Source organism: Chelmon rostratus, chromosome 10, assembly GCF_017976325.1.
Source record: "Chelmon rostratus isolate fCheRos1 chromosome 10, fCheRos1.pri, whole genome shotgun sequence".
In the NCBI taxonomy this organism is placed as follows: domain Eukaryota; kingdom Metazoa; phylum Chordata; class Actinopteri; order Chaetodontiformes; family Chaetodontidae; genus Chelmon; species Chelmon rostratus.
Window position 1 is genome coordinate 5,586,582 of NC_055667.1, and position 19,615 is coordinate 5,606,196.

Sequence of the window (19,615 nt, forward strand, 5' to 3'; positions counted from 1 at the left end):
AATCTCTTCGAGTGAGGCATACAGCTTATTAATTAAACACTGGTACTGGATCGGTACTCCGTATCACCAGATATCCAAATTCAGGTACCAGAAAAACGTTATACCACCTGAGCTGATTCATCTCTTTACAATCTATCCGAGATATTCTGCCCTTCAGTGACTTGAGAAAGTGCATTGGTACACCTTACCACTCTCTCTTGGTGATGTATTTTCCTCAAGCCGAGTATTTTTAACAAACACATGTACCACAGAGGTCTTTGCAGATAACAAGGGCAGAAAAGCAGATATCCACTATCCACAGTAGCAATAAAATAGTTTATCACAAAAGAAACATGCAGAGAGTTACATTCAGGAAATCTCTCAATTCAATAACATACTGTTAGTAGAGATTTTATAATTGGTAGGACAGCTTGTAGGGAGTCATTGCTGAGACAAAGTCACACCTTCTGCCTCAGACGTCTCCTAGTTTTCCACACATTGGAATATGAATAGCAGAGTATCGATTCTGAGATTCACATGTCGTGCTTCCCTTCTTTCAGTTCCAAACACATCCATTTACAGTTGCTGGTTCCTTGTAAATTGTAATCCAGAGAGAGCTTTGTATCCAAGGAGAAGGAGGACAATTCTGAATGTTACAGGAAGCCAGTGCAAAGCAGCTGAAGCTGGACTAATGTGCTCTCTCCTCTTGGTTCTGGTTCATAGCCGAGCTGCAGAGTTTTGAATGAGCTGAAGCCTCTCAGTGTTTTTTTTTTTCCTTTTTTTTCAGGAGGTCAGTAAATAATGCATTACAGTAATCGAGTCTGCTTGAAATAAAGGCATGAATCAGTCTGCCAGCATCTTCTTGATTTAAAAGTGGTCGTACTTTACATGAAGTTTTCGTCACTTTGTTGATGTGAGACTTGACACTTGGATCTGAATGTAGGATAACACCAAAACTTACCAGATTTACTCCAGGGAGTTAATTTCCACAGATTATTTAACAGCATTTCTTTTTTGTTTAAGTTGAAGGATTTCAGTTTTGTCTTCATTTGACGTCAAGAAATTATTGTTCATCCATGTATTTATTGCAAAAGACAGTAAGTAATGGATTCTATAGCTGCAGCATTGTTTGGTTCAGCAGAGATGTGCAGTCAAGTGTCTGAGAAGACCACTGAGAGGAAAGTATTGCTGGCTAATCTTAGGACTGTATATTGATGGACAAAGATGTTTACTGGCTCGTATCTTTCTAATGGGCGCTCACAATCAATACAGACATTCACAAGGGCCTAGTAAACAGAACAGGGTAAGCTCGTTATGTCTTCTGTGACATGTGGCTGCTGTGTGTCAGAGGCGTTTAAATCTACTGTAAGTGTGTTGTACTGTGAGTGTTTGGCTCGTTGGCTTTCTTTCTGCCATGTTGCTTTGCTCCAAGCCTCTATAATATAATTTTACTTGTGATTTCCATGCATCCAGCTGCCAATTATGTTTAGTGGAGTTCTCTTTTGGGGTTCCTTTCTGCCTGTAACTGTGCGACACTGCAAGCGTTTCATGTTGTTGCACTTTGCCCACATTTTTGCATAATCAACCTGTAATGATATAAGTCTTGCCTGTATGTCATTCTGTATGATGGGATGGTAGGCACTGGATGGTCCTCTCAGGGACTTTTGGTGGAAAAAAAACCAACAGAACGTGGATATAAAATAGCAGAAATCAAGGTGTGCTGCTACATTGCAGCGACAGTGCAAAAACATCTCATTTATATACTGTAAACTGTACAGTGGGAAGGTGAGGAAGAAATCTTGCACCTGACTTTAAATAGTTTGTGTTGACTAAAGAGACCTCTCTGTTGGAGGAAATCTTTCTGGTACTCTCTAGTTTACTATGTCCATCTCATAAGTGATCAATGGAAACACCATTCCCAACTGCAGACACCTTCACTTGACATTTCCTGACATCTTTAATCACTTAAACTAAAAACCGTCCACCCTAAGTGTTGTTTGAATTCTTTTTCATAAGCAGTTTTCAAATGACCTCTTCATTTTTTTTTTTAAATTAATTTTCTGTATCTGTATCATCCCATTGGTCCAGGCCTGCTCAGGTGTCAGCAACATCGCGCACCTGGAAGTGAACCTTCAGCGGGACGGAGAAGTGTCACCTTCAGCTCAGGAGGGAGAACAACTTCAGGAGCTGCCCTTCACCCCCGTACATGCCCCTGTCATCACCCTGGGGATGAATGTGCCCAGGTGAGTCCCCTCTATTGGCCTTTTCAGGTGTGGACAATGATCTCCTTCATGAAGTCAAATGCGTATTATTTTGCAAAATGCCTCAATGACAGTTTTTGTTGAGGCTGTATTGAACAAATACAGTCAGGTTCAAAAGGATGATTGAAAATTGTTTGTGTCTAAATCCAGAAAATGTCTTTCTGTGAGTTTTTTTTACATTCAGTGATATTTGCATGGAAAGAGTTGAAAAGTAAAAAAAAAATAAGTAATGGCTTTTGTTGTGTCTTATTATATTGTAATACATTTCAGGGCAGCATCCTGGACCTTGTTTCCTTTTAACATGTTATTTCATGCTCTCCTCTTTGCCTCTGATTCATCATTACTCATGGTAAGGTTAGTGATTTGCATAAGCTGGTCTTGAATACAGTAGCTTTCACCATTCTGCTCTTTGAAACCCAAAGCTATCACTGATGCTGTATGAGAATTAAGCATAATACCACCTTATGTTGGTGATGGTATTCACTGTGTGACATGAATTGCAATAAAAAGGTTGGCTGTTATATGTAAAACGTTAAGCGCTGGCCAGTATGATGATACTCATCATGAGCAGCTGTATACTGAATTGGTGGTCAGCACCAAAGTGTAAAAAGAACATGTAGTATTATCCAGATATGTGAAACTAGTTTGATTTGGCCACCTGGTATAATACACATGGAGCTGGAGTTTGAAACACATTTTGTTCCTTTTCTCTTTCGTTTTTCTTTGATCAGCACCTCCTCACAGTTTCTGGTGTGACTCACCATTTCACCACAGCACAGGAGGGTAACATGAGTGTTACTGATGTTTGATAGGAGACACTATTGAACTAAAGCACTTTAAAACATCCTTTTAACATGTGTGCTTTTATCTGGCCTGGTATCTCGGTGTGAACTCTAGTACAGTCCTTCATTACTGAAACACTTCACTGTCCTGCTGTCTACAGAAGGATATCGATCGGCTCACTAATTGGCAGCATGTGTTCACGGGTAGCATAATGCTATTATATAGGAGGACTCAGCTCAGAGCCAATTTAAAGAGATCAATTTGGCAGCCTTTACATCCAACTTTTGTTATCGTCTCAGCGTTGTTTGTTCGTGTGAAAAGTCATCATTAAATCCAGCTGTAAGGAGGTTTTGAAGTTGATTTAGAGTTGCACTGAAATGAGTTCACGGTTGACTTTGCAGCTAATAATAGAGTTTGGAGAGGATATCATAATGGCAGCGGTAATGAAGCCAGGTATGTTGAGGTGGGACACGAAATGAGGAAATACATCCTGCAAATAATGGGCACAGTGATTCAGAAACAAGGCTTTGCATTAGTGCAGAGAGTCTGTAAATAAGCAGCTGGCATCGAAACAGTTTCCCAATCCCAGAGTTTGGATCCAGACACGATGCTGTTCAGTTCAGTGGGCTGAAACATCTCTGCCTCTTCACTCGGAGCCAAAACATCTTTTTGACTGTTTTCGATGTGGAATGACCCACTTCTTTGAGTAGAACAATGAAGTATAAAGAGGTTTAATTGAAGTTGCTGTGCATATCTGATTGAGCCCCTTTTGAAATAAAAATGATGGCTTGAATATTAATCCACTGGGGCTAAATTAAGATATAACTTTGAGCGATGGGGAAGAGAGGGAAAGCATGAAATTGACAGAGCTGCAGAGGAAAACCCAATCGACTGTCTTCTTCACTGTTGCTGCCTTAATTAGTTTGATCAAGGCTTCCTCCTCGTGACACTGTGGGCTCCACTGTTTACAAAACTGGACACGGGCAGCGTTACGGTTGTGATAAACCCAAACATTATTGTTCACTTTCCTGTGCTTGCACTTTAGCCAGCCATCTGTGCACTGTGTTTATCATATCCAGAGTGCCTGGTGTCAGTGCTGAAAGTATAAGTTATGAATGTTACCATAGTTGTGGAAAAACAGGTGGCCACCATGATTAGAGATAACTGCCAATTATGCTTGAAAATCCTGAGGGAGTGCTTTTGGCACCCGGTCTCTCTCCCTCGTAGCGTTCTTGTGGTGCCGCTGCCTGACGGATATCGCTGACATCCTCACGCGCTCTAATCATTGTTTCACTGCGTCCAACCAGGTAGTGAAATTCAGGTACAGCTTCACAAGATGAATGGTGAATGGACTGCATTTATATGCCATTTTTCTAGTCTACCAACCACTTAAAGCACTTAACACGTGTCAACATTCATCCATTCACACGTACGTTGATAAACTGATGGCAGAGGCAGCCATACAAGGTGCCACCTGCTCTATGGGAGCGATACAATGCTTCCTATCCAAAGTGTCCCACAGTGATTCTGTGCTCATCCATTCACATGCACACTCACACCCCAGTGGCACAGTTATCATTAGCAATTTGGAGTTCAGTATCTTGTCTAAGACCCCTTCAACATGCTAACTGGAGGGGCCCTGGCTCTTTCTGATTAGAGGAAAACCCGCTCTACCTCCTGAGCCACAGCCCCCTGATGAAGTGAGTAACTTGAAGTTATCTCCCTGAAGATAAACATCTTGAGTCAGAATGGAGCTGATCCAAGATAAACTGAGCTGGGTCTGAAATGATAAAGCAGCACATTATTCCACTCAGATCCAAAAAAACATTTTCTGCCTCATTTACAACCACAAATCACCCAACTGAGGCCAGTGCACCAGGGACTGAACACATTACCTCCTGCTGCTCGTAAAGCATCGGGAGCGGCGTTCACTCAAGTCTTTTCAGCTTGGTGAATGATGGATGTGCGCTCTTGATACTTGAACCTTGCTCCAATTTAACCCTTCTCCTCTAGTTCCCTCTCAGTCAGCTCCAGGAGCTCACAGGCCCACCTCTACTCCGCTGGCTTCCCTGACATCGTGGACTGTAGCGGGCAGGTGGCAGAAGTCCTGGACCCCACAGAGCCTTTGCCCTTTGACCCCAAGCGTGAAGAGACTGATCTTCTACAGGGAAACCTGCTGGTCTTCCAGTTTCTGGCATTTACCAGGTGAGGCCTACCGTGCTGGGTCACTAGAGGCTGCAGTGTTACTATTGACTGATAGCAGCTCATGTACTGCACAGTGTATTTGCTGTTGTCATAAATATCAGTGTAGATGCTATGATAGATTATGTGTTACTGTAAATATGGTAATTTATGTTTCCAGAAATGTCAGAACCGTTGTTGGTTTGACAGCACTTTCTACACATCATACTGCACACTGAGCCACCGGCCATTTCAACGTGTACAGGAATAGATACATCCCTTATACATTATGGTCGAGGGGCAAGGATGAGGCCACCGCTTGCCTGGAGATTTCTCTTTCTTTTTTTTTTTCTTTTTTCTTTTTTTTTCATTTAACTGCAGCCAAAACTTTAATGCACTTTAACCATGCACACATAAAGTCCTTCCAGTCATCCTCAACACATGTCAAGTGCATAACCATACGCAGCGTGCAGACATACGCTCACAAATTGCAGAAAAGCACAAACGCATTTCCTGTCAACATGGGCTGAATAGCACATCTGTCAGTGGCCCATCACAAAAACCCTGGAGCCAGTGTCCCCTCTGTCAGGGGCTGACAGTGGGGGGGGGCACAACACTCTTTGTGTCCTTCTATCTTGTCATCAGCACTGTCAGCAGTATGATAAACCCGATTCACATTTGTCTTGTTCATCATAGACTCGCTGCCATGCTGCCATGACTTCCTGTGTGCCGTCCTCAATGCAATGTCATTTCTTGCTGCTGAGAGACATGTGACGCATAATGCTGTTCTCAGTGTTATATGCAATGGACAGATCTGCTGCTTTGTTTCCAATTAGAATTGGAATAAAATGCTCTGGCTCTTCCTGCATGATAACAGATGCCATTAACTTCATGTAGATTCACCAGAGGGTGCTCAAACTTGAGAGATGGAGAAATGACAGCGGACTCGTTGACTTGAATTTAGATTTGGTAGTCCATGGGATGCCATGTAGTCATGTAGCAGTGCTGCAAACACTTCGCCTTTTTGGTGAAATTCACACTTATTAATAAGAAATATGTTACCTGCATGAATCTTGTAGATCAAAAGAGTTTTTATTGGAAGGACAACCAAGTTCCCCAGATCAAAACATGTCGACTGCCCTTCTGTCACTACTTTCTCTGTCTGTATGATGTGTCAGCTGTGAGCCTCAGGTGCCATTGAGGATGGCTAACCACAGACAACAAGGACTTGAATTCTCACGTACTCATTGTTTTTGAGTGAGTTCTGAAATGTCAGATATTATCCTCCACGATCACCCAAAGTGATATCTTCAGATTACTTGTTATGTCAATCTGTTTTGGTGGACAGTTTTGTAATTTAATGGTAACATTACCTAACTGTTTTTCTTTGTTTGTTTGTTTTTTCCTGTTCATGCTGGTGTATGTTGGAAACTAGACATATGTAAATCAGACGCAGTGTTGTGTTAGCTCTACTGTTTAAATTGCGGCCACATTAAAGGTCCAGTGTGTAGGATTTAGTGGTGCCTAGCTGTGAGGTTGCAAATTACAACCAAATGAATACCCCTCGCCTCACCCCTCCCTTTCCAACCATGTAGGAGAACACAACGGGAGCTCCCTACATTTGGTTTGTTTGGTTTGTTCGTTCTGGGCTATTATAGAAACTTGGTGGTGCAATATGGCGGGCCCTGTGGAAGCAGAGAAGAGCTCATTCCAAGCTGACGAAAGCACGATTCTTCAGCTGATTATACACTAATGAAAACAAACTCCTTTTCTTTCAATAGACCCCCTAAATCTTACACAGGACCTTTAAGACTAAACCAAACTTAATTGAACGGACGGGCAGTATTGTGACGTCTTGATGAAATTTGAGCCCATTACAGGATAACTTATTTGAAGGAAAAAAATGACGGGAAACAATAAAATTATTACCCAAACAGTCACAGTTTACAGACTCACTTCCTGGTTCCACTTTAATCCACCATGTTACCATAGTTGTGCATGCACGCATTGGGCTGAAGACTTCAGGTAGAACAGAGCAGTCAGTAATTGCATGTTCTCTTCCTCCAGCTTTCCCCAGCACAGCAGCACTCCACTGTTTGTCACATACAAGCTGGCAATTAAATCACTTCCTTTCTGCAGGCCAGTTGGAAGGAAGTTTGATAGTGAAAATCTTGTTATTGTAAGATTATAACAGCAAATATTTACAGCCTCTGGGTAAGTTGAAACAAAGTGTCATATTATCAGCTGGAGACAGTGAAATAAAGCAGATATTTTAATATCAGAAGGTATGGATTTTTACTTTCATTTGTTTGTTGTGAAAGTATGAAATCGCACTTTTTGTTTTTTTTTCCCTCCTCAAGGTGACCTTAAGCAACCTGAAACTTGAACATGCGTTGGTTATCTATGTGGTTGGTTGTAGAAGGGGTTGGGGGTTTCCTCATAATTAGCACAAGTATGCGCGGCAGGGGTTAGGCAGCGGCAGCAGCACTCAGGCAAACAGGGAACCTGTGGATGGAAATGTAATTTCTATCTCTCACCCGGGCGCCATAATTATCAATATTGTCTGTTTGCTGAATGAATATTAATGCCAGCCCCTCTGTGAGGATGCAGCACGGCAGCATCTTTAACAGTGGAATATCAGAGCGTGTGATTGACTGGGAGGTCACACACTGCTCTTATTAGATTCCACTTTGAAGTCTGCGGCCCTGATGTGGTCATGGGGGGGCCTCCCAGCCACTCCCTATTTGTTTTCAAATGCCTCGTCTTTTTTCCTCATGATTGAATACCCGATGACTGATTGCTAATCTGTTTATCAGACGGTAGCAGAAAGAAGCTCATTATTTAATGCGTTCAATGGTAGGTCGAGAGCTCGAAGGCTCACCGGGACCTTTTGTGGGCCGCCAGCAGTTTGATGTGTGTGAACTCACACTGAAAAAGAATACACGACACCAGGAGCTCTTTTCGTCACAAACACTTTTCTTCCTCCCAGTAAGGACGGAAACACATACAATAATTCCCTTTGTGTCAACAGAATATAACCAGATTTATACACAGACAAGTCCTCCACAGGTCTAATAACCAGGTTTCATGCTGCCTTTAGTTTTTAAGAAGGAGCCAAGCTATCAGCTTATTGTGAATCAAAGGTGTAGTGCTGAGTTTGTACCTACTCAATCACCAGTCCAATTTATAGCCACTTTTAAGGTTTGATTTACCCCCTTAAGTTCCAATCCTCGTTTTGATTATTGGGTTTTCACTTTTAAGTAGCTGTAAAGCTGAATTACCGGCTCTGGTCGGACGTGCAAGACATGCATATTTGATTTTTTTCTTTCCTGGAATTGTCTGAGGTAAATCATTAGCTGAAATGCGATTTACTCTCCCCGGATGTTAATGACATTTTCAACCATGACTTTTCAGATATGCATGCCACTCTACTCCCCACATAGGTTTTGTAATAAAAGTATCACAGTTAGTGTTTAATTGATAATAGCGGGGGTAGTAAATCAATCACTTGTGCATTTATGTACACGCAGCATTGTCGTATTACATTCAGACATTGGACTTTAAGTGTTCATTACTTTTTGAATATTTATCAACCTCTGTCTTTTGACAGAATACCAATGGTGGGGGTTGGTGCTGATTGGCCCGACAACATCTACTTCACCTTCCAGTTCTATCGCTTTCCACCAGTGACATCGCAACAGCTCAAACTACTGACCAATGACAAGGCTCAACAGAAGGCTGGCCATCCACTTCCCTGTGTGCTGGCCTCCATCAACAAAGACGGCACCGTCAACTCTGGTGAGGATCCACTTCTGAAAAATGACGACTTGTGCAGTTAAAATGGACCACAGCTTTTTGAATTAATACTTTTTTTGCTTCCCCGTCGTCAGCCATTGACTTCCATTCACATTAGCAGGGTATGACACTGCAGAGACTTTAAACTTGCTTGAGATAACCAATCTACGTTAGCGAAATATGTTGAGTAATGGCATCAACGTGTGGTGATACGGTTGAGAAAATGAACTGACAAATTCAGGCTGTTTGGCGGGTCGTGTCTGTGTCGAAAGGTGGGAAAATGCATTTATGTACTTTATATAAAAACATACTGCAAGCCCACACTTGTAAGCCCCTGGAATTGATTCCAAACAGTGTTGGAGTCTTACATCTGTTACAGATTCTGGATAAAAGCCGGGCTGTGATTTGTCTCTACGCCTCTCCAGGTTTACATTGTACAATCAGTGTCTACAAACTGCAAGCTCGCTCCATGATGCTCCATGATGTTCTCTGATGCTGAGGCACTTCTCTTTCAATCAGCCGAGCGGGCGCTGATTGATGTCAAGTCTATTCATGTAACAACTAATGAAATGGAAGAGATATTACAGCTTCTGACAGAGCGTGATATTGAACACACAAACAACCCCCCACCACCCGCCCCGCCCCAATCCTACGCCTACCCATATTCTACATTCCCCAGACATACACTCCAGTCTAACTCCGTCAGTATTTCTCTGTCTGTCTCTGCAGCTCGCTCAGTCTGTGTCATCCAGTGTGCGTTTACACAAAGCCCTCTCACATTCAGACGGATCCTTCCATATATATTCTCAGGCTGGGCGCCTTTCCACCTGTTTACTCTTAACTGTGGAACTACCAAAGCTTCCCTTTCTTATTTCAGGGATTAAGCACTGCAGTTATCATTTAACAGTTTGTTCACACACAGCTTCTCTTAGTGTTTAATCAGGTAATTGTTTCCTCAGGTATCCAAAATCTGACTCATCTGTCTTTTGCAACCACCAACAAAAGTGCTGTTCATGTCCAAATAAGAGCTACCCTATCTGTGAAGGTGTCATTGTGCTGGATTAAATCATGAATTTACAACTCAGAAGTTTAGCTCATCTGAGGGGATTCAGACAAGCTTCTGCTGTGACATTTAAACTGCTTTTGCTGTAATGTTATTACAAGCAGATATGAGAAAGGTTTGTGAACATTTGGATATTATCTAAATTTGTGCTCTAATTGCTCCCAATGTTACAAACTTTATCTATTAAATAAATCATATTATGAACACAGACTGAACAGACATTTACACAAAAACCATTTTAGGTTCTCTGTCTCGGATTTTATTGGAGGGACAGCTATTTTGTTTACTGTTATTGATGTTCAAACAAATATCATATAACCAGAGTAACAGAAGATAAATCGAGAGCATGAGGGAGAAAATAAGCGGAAACTGGAAGCTAACTCGATTTTGCTTCTCATTTCGATGCTAAAGCAGGAAAGACAAAGACAAAGCACTCCAGATAAAACAAGTCAGATAAAACAATCCTCGTTACTGGAGACATCAAGGAGGCTTTTTTGACATTATTTGATTAAGTGAGACTATGCAAGGTTTTTTTTTCCTTTTATTAATTAATGATTAAACAATAATTAATAGCAGTCTTCATGTTAGAAATGAAACATTGAATTTCTAAGCAATAAAATACATCCTTGCCTAATTGTGCACACTCAAGGGTTTTGCCACTACAGCCTCATGATGGGACCACTAGCGTATAGCAAGCCAGCTCTCATTTCACCTGATTTTAGTCAGGATACCGACTGATAATGTCTGTCTATCAGTTTTAGGAAATTAAGTGACATTCGATGTGCCATTGTCCTAATTGTCACTTGTGTCCCTAGTTACTGCTCTTCAGTAAGGTTATATGGTCTTACATTGAAGCTGCACTAATCAATACTTCATTATTAACAATGGAACAAATAAGGAGTTGGTTGCTAACACAATCAACAGATCAACTTCATGAGGAAAATGTCACTGTTCTGCCCCCAAGTGGCCAAAAAACGTAATACTGCCTAAAGCTTTTGCCGTCTAGGCAGAAGAGCAGCGATGGGTCATTAACATTTTAGAACTGTGTGAATGGCTCAGCTCTAGTCACAGTTCTTCAGTAGATTTAAGGTCATGACTTTGCCGTTGCACACTCCTGGTTGTCAATACTTTTAAGCTCTTCTGTGACGGATTTTAAGCCTTTCTGTTGCTGTGCTCAGGGTCACTGTGAAGGTGAGTGACCCAAAAACAGGCAAAATGATTTTCCTCTGTAACATGTGTAGCATGGGGCTGATTGATTTTATTTTATTTTTTCCCAGTGGTTCATGAGCCTTCGTACCCTGAGGCGGTGCTGTCTGCTACTCCCTCCATGTTTCATTGTTGAGATGAGCTGTTGGTGTTCAGTGTTGCCTGAGAAAATGTAAAATAAGCAGCCGTGTTTTGTTTGTTTGGTTGGTTGTATTTTTCTTTTTGCCATGTAGTACTTACCTCTGTGGTGTCCACCACTCAAAATAGTTGCAGAGTCTGGCTCAACCCCTTGAGACTGTAGAGCCTCATTTATTTCAACTATTGGGACAACCTAGAAGGAATTGACTATTTGTGGATTCCTTCAAAACCATTGAAAGCATATGCAGTTTCCCTTTTTCCCCCATTATAGACAGTATGTTTCTCCCAGTCATTTTACGATGCACAGCCCAGAAGACAATCAGCCCTCTAACTCTCTCCCACTGTGGCACTAAGCACTCAGAGACTGAGAGAGGATGAGCCGCCGTTTGGCATCCTGCTGTTCATCTTATGTAAGTTAAAATGATCTGTCTCACCGACTGATTTTGCTTAGGCAATAGGTGTGGCATGTTTACAACTATGCACAAGCAATTCAAACGGTTAAACTGAACAATTAAAAGAATTCGCCAGAGAGCAAAAGAAAATGCAATTTGCTTCCTGCTGGTTGTGTTTTTTCGAGGTTGCAACAAGATTTGAAAAGGAGCAGTGGGACACACTGGAAGTTCTGAGTAGCTAATGGTAACAACAGATCAATATGTGAACTGTGCTATTTTTAGCAGTTACTTGCCAGGCATTGGACTAACCCTGTATATGGCCGACGCAGCCAGGGCCCACCCACACAGCTGTGTTCACTCGTCTGATAGGAACTCTTCTCTTGACTGCTTGTACAGACTGTGTTTGATTGACATGTCTGTGACTTGCCAGTTGGTTTTGGGGCATCTGTTAAGATCAAGTAATATAGTTTTCAGCTTATACCACAAACAATGCACCAGCTGATCAGACGCTAGCTATAGCCAGCTTACAATGCACCAAACATGCGTGTATAGGGTTTCTGTGTTGGGTTAAAACTCGCCAGAAACTCCTTTTCTTGGCTCTGTACCTTCAGTAACTGGAGTCATAAAGCCAATAGGATGAGTACAAATTATTGTTAACACTTTACATTAGGATACAAGTATTTCACCATGAGCCTGCTGCTCATCAGCATACATATTAGTAGCATATTGGCTCTTCATTAGTTATTATAAAGCACTTATTAATGCCTTATTCTGTATGACAAATGCTAGGCCACTAACTAAAGGTTTTCCCTCATTAACATCCTAATTACTGCTTATTGGTAGTAAGTGAGTAAGTAAGTAAGGAAGTTGTTAGACGTGAATTACCCTATGCTACGTAAAAATGCATTAACAAGTTCTTTTTAATGACTAATAAAGAGCCAATATGCTACTAATAAGCTAATATGCACCTAGTTGATGGAAGCATGACCAACAATTTGAGAAACTTCTCATAGTAAAAGCAAAATGTTTTTCTCAACATCTAAGTCATTTCCTCGAACCGCCTTCCTAACATTTGCAATTAGTTTTTAGATTTTGCAGCTGTAAGGAGTAGCTTCTCCTTTGACATGAGTGGATCCCTGTTTCGTTTATGCCATCGGCGCATGTTCATGCGATCACATTCCTTCGATGGGTTTACACTATTCCACTGGTCTACAGGTGTGGATAAAACGCCAGGATGTGCTGCAATGCGCCAACGACAGCGGGGAAAAGCTAGACTGTTAGCAAGTAAACATAGATGCAAACAATGCTGAATTTGAAACATTTGGCAAAATCAGCATTGCAGATGTTTTATGAGGAAGGAAATGCATTCAAAACATTTGTTAGTGTAGCTTTAGTCAATTCAGCAGAATACATAATCATCAGATACTCCAAACTCCATCCTCTGCACTTTGGGCTCTAAAATAACATCACCTTACTTTCCTCCCTTGCTCCCAACAGGCAAGAGTCTTAATTCCTGCCACGAGAGATCTTTTCCATATGAACATAAGCATATATCATCATTGGGCATTTGATGAAAGAACTGATGCTGTTGTTTTTCTCATATTTACCATCTTCATCTGATAATATATCAGGCGATGTGTGGGCAGCTTGCTTTAGCAAATGAAAAATGCAAATGCATCCAGAAAAGTCTTGGATTATTGCTTTTATGTGTTCCTGTAGAAAACAGTCAGTGTTGAGTAATTTAAAAGTAAATATCAAACCAAATGAAATGCACCATATCCCTGATACTGCAATGAGAAACCCTAAATGGCCCCATGTGTTCCCACGGATAAATCTGTAAATGTGGCCTTAGTCTACAGCGATGCTCTGGTTTGCGTCAGTCTCTGCATCTGTCTGTACACTCTGTGCATCCTCACTGTTTTCTGTGCCTGCAGCCTTCACAGCGTTGTTGAGAGTTGTTGATCCCCGGCAGGATTTTCAGCCTGCCTGGTCTGCTGTGTACACACCAGGCAGGCCATCCAGGTTGTGTGTGTGTGTGTGTGTGTGTGTGTGTGTGTGTGTGTGTGTGTGTGTGTGTGTGTGTGTGTGTGTGTGTGTGTGTGTGTGTGTGTGTGTGTGTGTGAGTGAGGGGCGGGGGTGGGGGGGACTCGGTGCCGCTCCTCGGTACAGACCTAGCTGCACACACACGCACACAATCCTGTAAAACCCTTGGGCCAGATATGTCAGCTCTTCCCCGCTTGTGAGCACAAAAACACACACGGCACATCCTCTCTCTCCCTCTGTGTTCTTATTGCCACCCGTCCGCTGCACACAAGCCCAGAGCATGCTGGGAGAATTAATGGTCCAAGTGGAGAGAGTTGGCGGGTGGTTGGGAGGGCTGGAGAGTCTGTGTAGGTTAGGTTAAAGGAAAGGGAGTTCTTAAGCAGCACAGAAGTATAAAGACTGCTTTGGTCTTTGTGTATCTTCTCTTGTCTCTTTGTCTTTGAGTACTGCCAAACAAGCCTATTATGGCCTTTTGGTGGCTGTCGCTGTCATTGTTGAGTACTTTAGAGAAAACAAAGGTTCCCCTATTCAGAACATTTTTTTTTTTTTAGAAGAAAAGCATATTTTGTATCATCTCTGATATCTGATCAGAAAAAAACATTCTAGTGTGGGTGGATTTTAACCTACCTCAGCTGGCTTAAAGCAGCTGCAGTCCACCCAGGTGAATTTTATTTTGCCTTTCAGTGCAGAGGTTTCGCATCTGTGATGGACTAAATGTTGTCTCGGAAGCTTTTCTGCCTTGGTGAGACGGAAGCAGAACCTCACTACAGTATATGCTTTTCAGTGCATCTCACAGAAGCAGAGAGTTAGTTCCACAATGCGAGAATGTGTGTGCGTGCATGCGTTTGAAAAAAGAAAAGAGTTTTCTATCAGTTCATGTGTGCAAAGAGTCAGAGGGGCTTGGTGGTCTCTTTTAAACAGTGGGGCTGTCACCAAAGGTCCTCATTACTCCGCTTCTGTCCATCCTGCTTCTCGGCCCGTTCACCTCACGGAGAGAAAGACAGCGTGGGGGCTTTGATATGCAGCTGGGGGGGGCTGTGGGGGAGTGTCCTGGAAGTCGAGTTGGCACACGGTCACACGCTCGCACCTTTAACACACACACAAACACACGCTGTAGCAATAACAAGCCGCTGCAGGTCGGGCTTTGGCTGCAGCTGACTGTACATGGTACCCACTCACCAGCTGAGTTGGATCACTGATGGGGTCAGTTTCATTTGAAGCGCTTGGAGTTAGAGGATGAGTCAGATTTGAAGCCGGTACAAGGCAGAGCCCTCATCACAGAATCACAGGGCAGCTGTTTTACATTCCCAAAATGAGTGTTGGCTTTTACTCTGAGTTGATTTAATCAGAATGAAGTGGCTGGTGTGGCTGCGCCTGCATGTGACAGGCAGGAGTGGGCAAAATAACAAATGGCCGACGTTATAAATAATACATGTCTAATGAGATTTAGGGCAATCCATTGTCCGTAGAGCAGGCTCAGCGCTCCAACTGTGTGTGTAGTATTTCTTCAGAAAAGAAAACCAGAAAGGAAAATCCAGCCCTCTTAAAGGTCCAAAAGTGTTGATTGTTGATGTGCTGATTAAAGCCATGATTTTATCCTGCTGCTTATAAAATCACTATTGAGATTTTTAGTGTGTTATGCGCCATTATCTCCTTGAATTATAGGAACCCTAGGGTGCTTCTGATTTGATGAAATGGCCTCATACTCCCTGGTTATTGTACTCCCATGCAGTGCAATCATCAGACCTAATGACTCCCAGTAGATGGGTGCTGCACTAGTTCAGATCTGTCCATAAGTCTGGCAGCTGGTTACAGGTATTATGGCTTTGCTCCAAATGCAAAGCCATCTGGATGGAAGGATAAGTTAAAATAGTGATCAGATCCGTGACGTCTGCAGGTCGTGCGTCTTTACAGCACATGCTTTGATGTCGGTAGAGACATAAATACACTGGTTCAGTTTTTCAGACTGTACAGCACTTTTGAGGTGCTAAATATTAATTTGCCGTCATTGCAGTTTATCACATGAATGGGTGATAAATTAAAGGGGGATTTAGTGTGGCCCTTCCATAAAGATGAGGGACCCTGACTTTTATTCCCTGGTACGGATCAAGCTCCAAAAACAGGATTCAACACACTTTGCATGCCTTTCAGATTCCACACCCAGGGTTTATAACAGTGGTGTCTAAGCCCTGATAACCCTGATGACATCCAACCAGGGCTGCAACAATTATTTTCATTATCAGTGAATCAGCTGATTATGGTCTCAATTAATTGGCTGTTGAAAGTTAATAATACATGACATTACATTACAATAATGCATTATTAACACTCCAGCACCTATGCATCAGACAAAGAAATGCAGCAAATCTCCACAATTTAGAAGCTGGAATGGGGGCTGTTTGGATTAAAGAGAATGACTTAAGTGTTTTATCAATCATCAAAATAGCTGCCATTTTTCTTTTGATCAAATAATTGATAAATCAACTAATTTTTTTTCATCTCTGCATCCAAACTTGGGCTTGGAGGTTGTTGCCCTGACCAATCGAAGTGCAACAATCCAAGAAAAATGCTGATGGAAGTGTTGTTCTGCCTGCCGACTGTTAGGATAACCAATGCAGATGCACCTTGTCACTTTCTGTGATACTTTTCTATTTCTTTAATTAATGGTTGTAGCCAGTTGCCAGTTGTCGCCTGTTTCCTTCAGATGGAAAAACAGGCGTCATGTAACACAACACCACACTGACTTGAATTGCTGAACCAACCAAACATGTAGGAAGTGATTCAGAAGTCTTGAACGAGGCTAAATTATAGGTACACTGTGGAGTTTTCAACCACTAATAGCGCGATTAGCAGTGTTTTTATGTGCGGGTGCTGCAATTTATTCACGATATTTAAGCGATATGCCTGATAGCCAGCAATTTAATGCTGTTCCTCTGACTGGCAGTTGATGGCATTAGCAAGGCTAGAAACACAGCAATATGCCAGCAAAGGCAAGGATGGTGTTACATTGCAGTACATTAATATTTGGATAGTGACACATTTTTGTCCTGTCTCTGTATTCCCTGTGCTCAAGGTGCTCACATTTCCATTAGACAGTGCAGCACTCATGAGCCTTCTCTTGTATAGTTCAATTTGTCTGTGTTTTTCCCTTATTCCTCTTATTGTCTAGGCTCTCCGGGCCTGCAGGTGCAGTTCAGAGTAGGTGAGGGTTTCCTGAGGCCAGGAGAGAAGCGCTGGTTCCTCCGTTACCTCGCCCTCCACACCATGCACATCGACATCTGGGACAGCGACTCGTTGCTCCTGATAGGATCTACTGCCATCGAGCTCAAGGTAGAAGATAATGATTCGAATCCATGGAGATGAAAGTGATCATTTGTGATTACTAGTTGTGGTATTTCAACACAACCTCTGAACCCCACTCAGCTGGAGTTCATCACAATAAGCTGAGCATTACTAAAAAAGAAAACACATACCTCTTACACATGCATGGTCGACCTCCATCGTAACGCAGTGCATCTGTCGTGGATTCATGCAGTGCTTGCAGATTGTTTTAACACATTTAATAGAGTGAACCAGACGTTGCAGAGAAAACTACTACTGATAATTGGATGTCAAATGCAAAAACACTTTATTACCCAGGTGTCCTTAACAACACAAAACATGTCATAATAGATGTTACAAATGGTTTTACTCTTTGTCAACTGGAAAAGGCACAAATGCCTTATTTAATGAGATGTGCAAATGTTGTGGCTGTTTTTAAAAAGTGTTTTTTACTCGGAAAAGGTCATGAGTTTAAAATCTGTAAAAAAAAAAAAAAGAAAGAAATGCACTAGTATGAAGCTCAGCCTTGTTTTGAACTAACCCAGTGCTATTTGTGTTGCTCCCTGTGTACTCTGTGTTCCAGGATTTGACCCAAGCAAGTTCTCTATTTTCACCTTTAATGAAAAACAAACCACAGATTAAGTTTTTTTTAAATTGGTCTTTTCAGCTCTGCTATCTATTGATTGGACCGAAATGCTTTTGCCAAACTTGATGTAGAATTGATTTGTTTTGCAACATGAATTTTGTAAAGCATGTAATGAGAAATAACTAAAGAAGTAGTTTACAACAGGGCAGAGCTGTTTTCAACTTGACCCTCATTTGGCAATAACTCATTCTCCTAACCGTTCCTAGTGTATATGTGCTCTCATTTTCTTTGCTAGTCTGGCTTCCTTTAGTCATTCCCCCTCATGTCTTGATCTGTGCATTTGTGTTTATGGCATACTTCTTAATAAATTCACTTTATTTTCTTTCCTCACACCCTATTTTGCATCCCCAGTACATGTTGCGTCAAGGTAAAGCGGCAGTGCAGGCCCTTCATGAGGTCGAGGTCCTGACCACAGATTACGTGGGAGAGGACACCCTGCTGACGAGCACAGATTTGGGCCAGCGGTCATCCCTCAGTCCCATGACAGTCCACACCATTGTCAGGGGCCGGCTGCACATACGCACAGGCAACATAGGTATGTTGCATGTTTTTGAAATGTGTTTTTTCTTGTTTTTTTTATTGTTGAAGTCCTACTTTGCTGGCCAAAATATTGCCGTCGCCATGGCTAACAACAACATAGAATATGAACAGATGGACAGGCCAGCCAAACAGCTTCCGTAGGTGTGACACATGATCTCAACTCAAGGTCCACAGACTAGACGAATAAGAACTGCCATGCTGAAGTCATGATTGTTAATGGATATACGGTATGGGAGAACATGTGTACTGTGATTAGTACTAGGGCCTGATGAATGAAAGTATTTGGCAAAAATTCATCTGACCAGCCAGATTGTTGTCTCACTTTGTGTTGCTGTTAGCGCATACCCCCATGGTGAAACTTGTAAATCAAATAGACCCAATCTAGTACTGCCCCCAGTGGGACACAGAAGAGGGCTGAGAGTGATGGGATGCATGGGATGAGAGGGCTGTTGTGAATGGCTGAGTAGCTGCATTACCAAAACATGAATGTAAATGTGATGAAGGCCACGAAAGGAAGAACTTGTATTTGTCGTAGCTTTCAAAAGAAAAATCCAGTTTCAGTATCACCCAAATCTCTTTCTACCTCTGAAATATTTACAAGAGTGTTTTATATTCAGGTCATATTCCAGTTGGAGCCTCAGATTATGAAGTAATGTTGTCTGTTTACTCTTATTGATGTGTAGAGTTGGAAAATGACAGTGAATCCCCAGGGCTGCTGCTGCTGCTGCTGTTGAAAGTTCCCATTTTCTGGAGGTGTGCAGGCTCGCAAAGCAAACACTGCGCCAGAATGAAATATCTTGATGTGATAGTTCCACTCCGTCTAGCAACTGAACACCTTCCCTCTTCCCTTGCACTCATCCAATTTGGGTCTGGCGCGCCCCCACAGCGCGATGCCAGCTGATGATAGCTTGCTTGCCATTAATCAACTGTTGAAACGATACTCCCTCTCATAAACAATGCATCATTCTCCCAGCCTCAGAAACTCTGCAGAGTGCCATTGTTGGGGCTAAATATGCCAGCACTTATCACTCAAAGCAGGTTGAGAGCGCAGTGGGTTATTAGGTGTGCTGGGGATGGAAGGAGGAGGGTTGTGTCTGGCATGTAAATTCCAATCAAGGCTCAGATATCCATCAGGCGGCCTGGCCGACAGTCAGAATCAATTTGGTGAGGGAGGACTCGCAAGCACTTTTCTTTGTTTCTGCTTCCATCTGTCGCTGCCTTTCACACTTCTCTCTTCGCTCTTTATTACCGTCTTCCTGTTTTCTCC

At 42.2% G+C, this 19,615-nt stretch overlaps 1 protein-coding gene across 1 annotated transcript in view; it reads left to right on the forward strand.

Annotated features, from left to right (window-relative positions):
* The window catches only part of nphp4 (nephronophthisis 4), a 156,648-nt gene that overhangs the window by 99,504 nt on the left and 37,529 nt on the right, over positions 1–19,615 (forward strand). Inside the window, exons 13-17 of the mRNA XM_041945704.1 lie at positions 2,068–2,222; positions 5,037–5,228; positions 8,815–9,002; positions 17,011–17,171; positions 18,160–18,343. Coding sequence (XP_041801638.1) covers positions 2,068–2,222; positions 5,037–5,228; positions 8,815–9,002; positions 17,011–17,171; positions 18,160–18,343 — 880 coding nt within the window. The remainder of the gene's footprint in view (positions 1–2,067; positions 2,223–5,036; positions 5,229–8,814; positions 9,003–17,010; positions 17,172–18,159; positions 18,344–19,615) is intronic.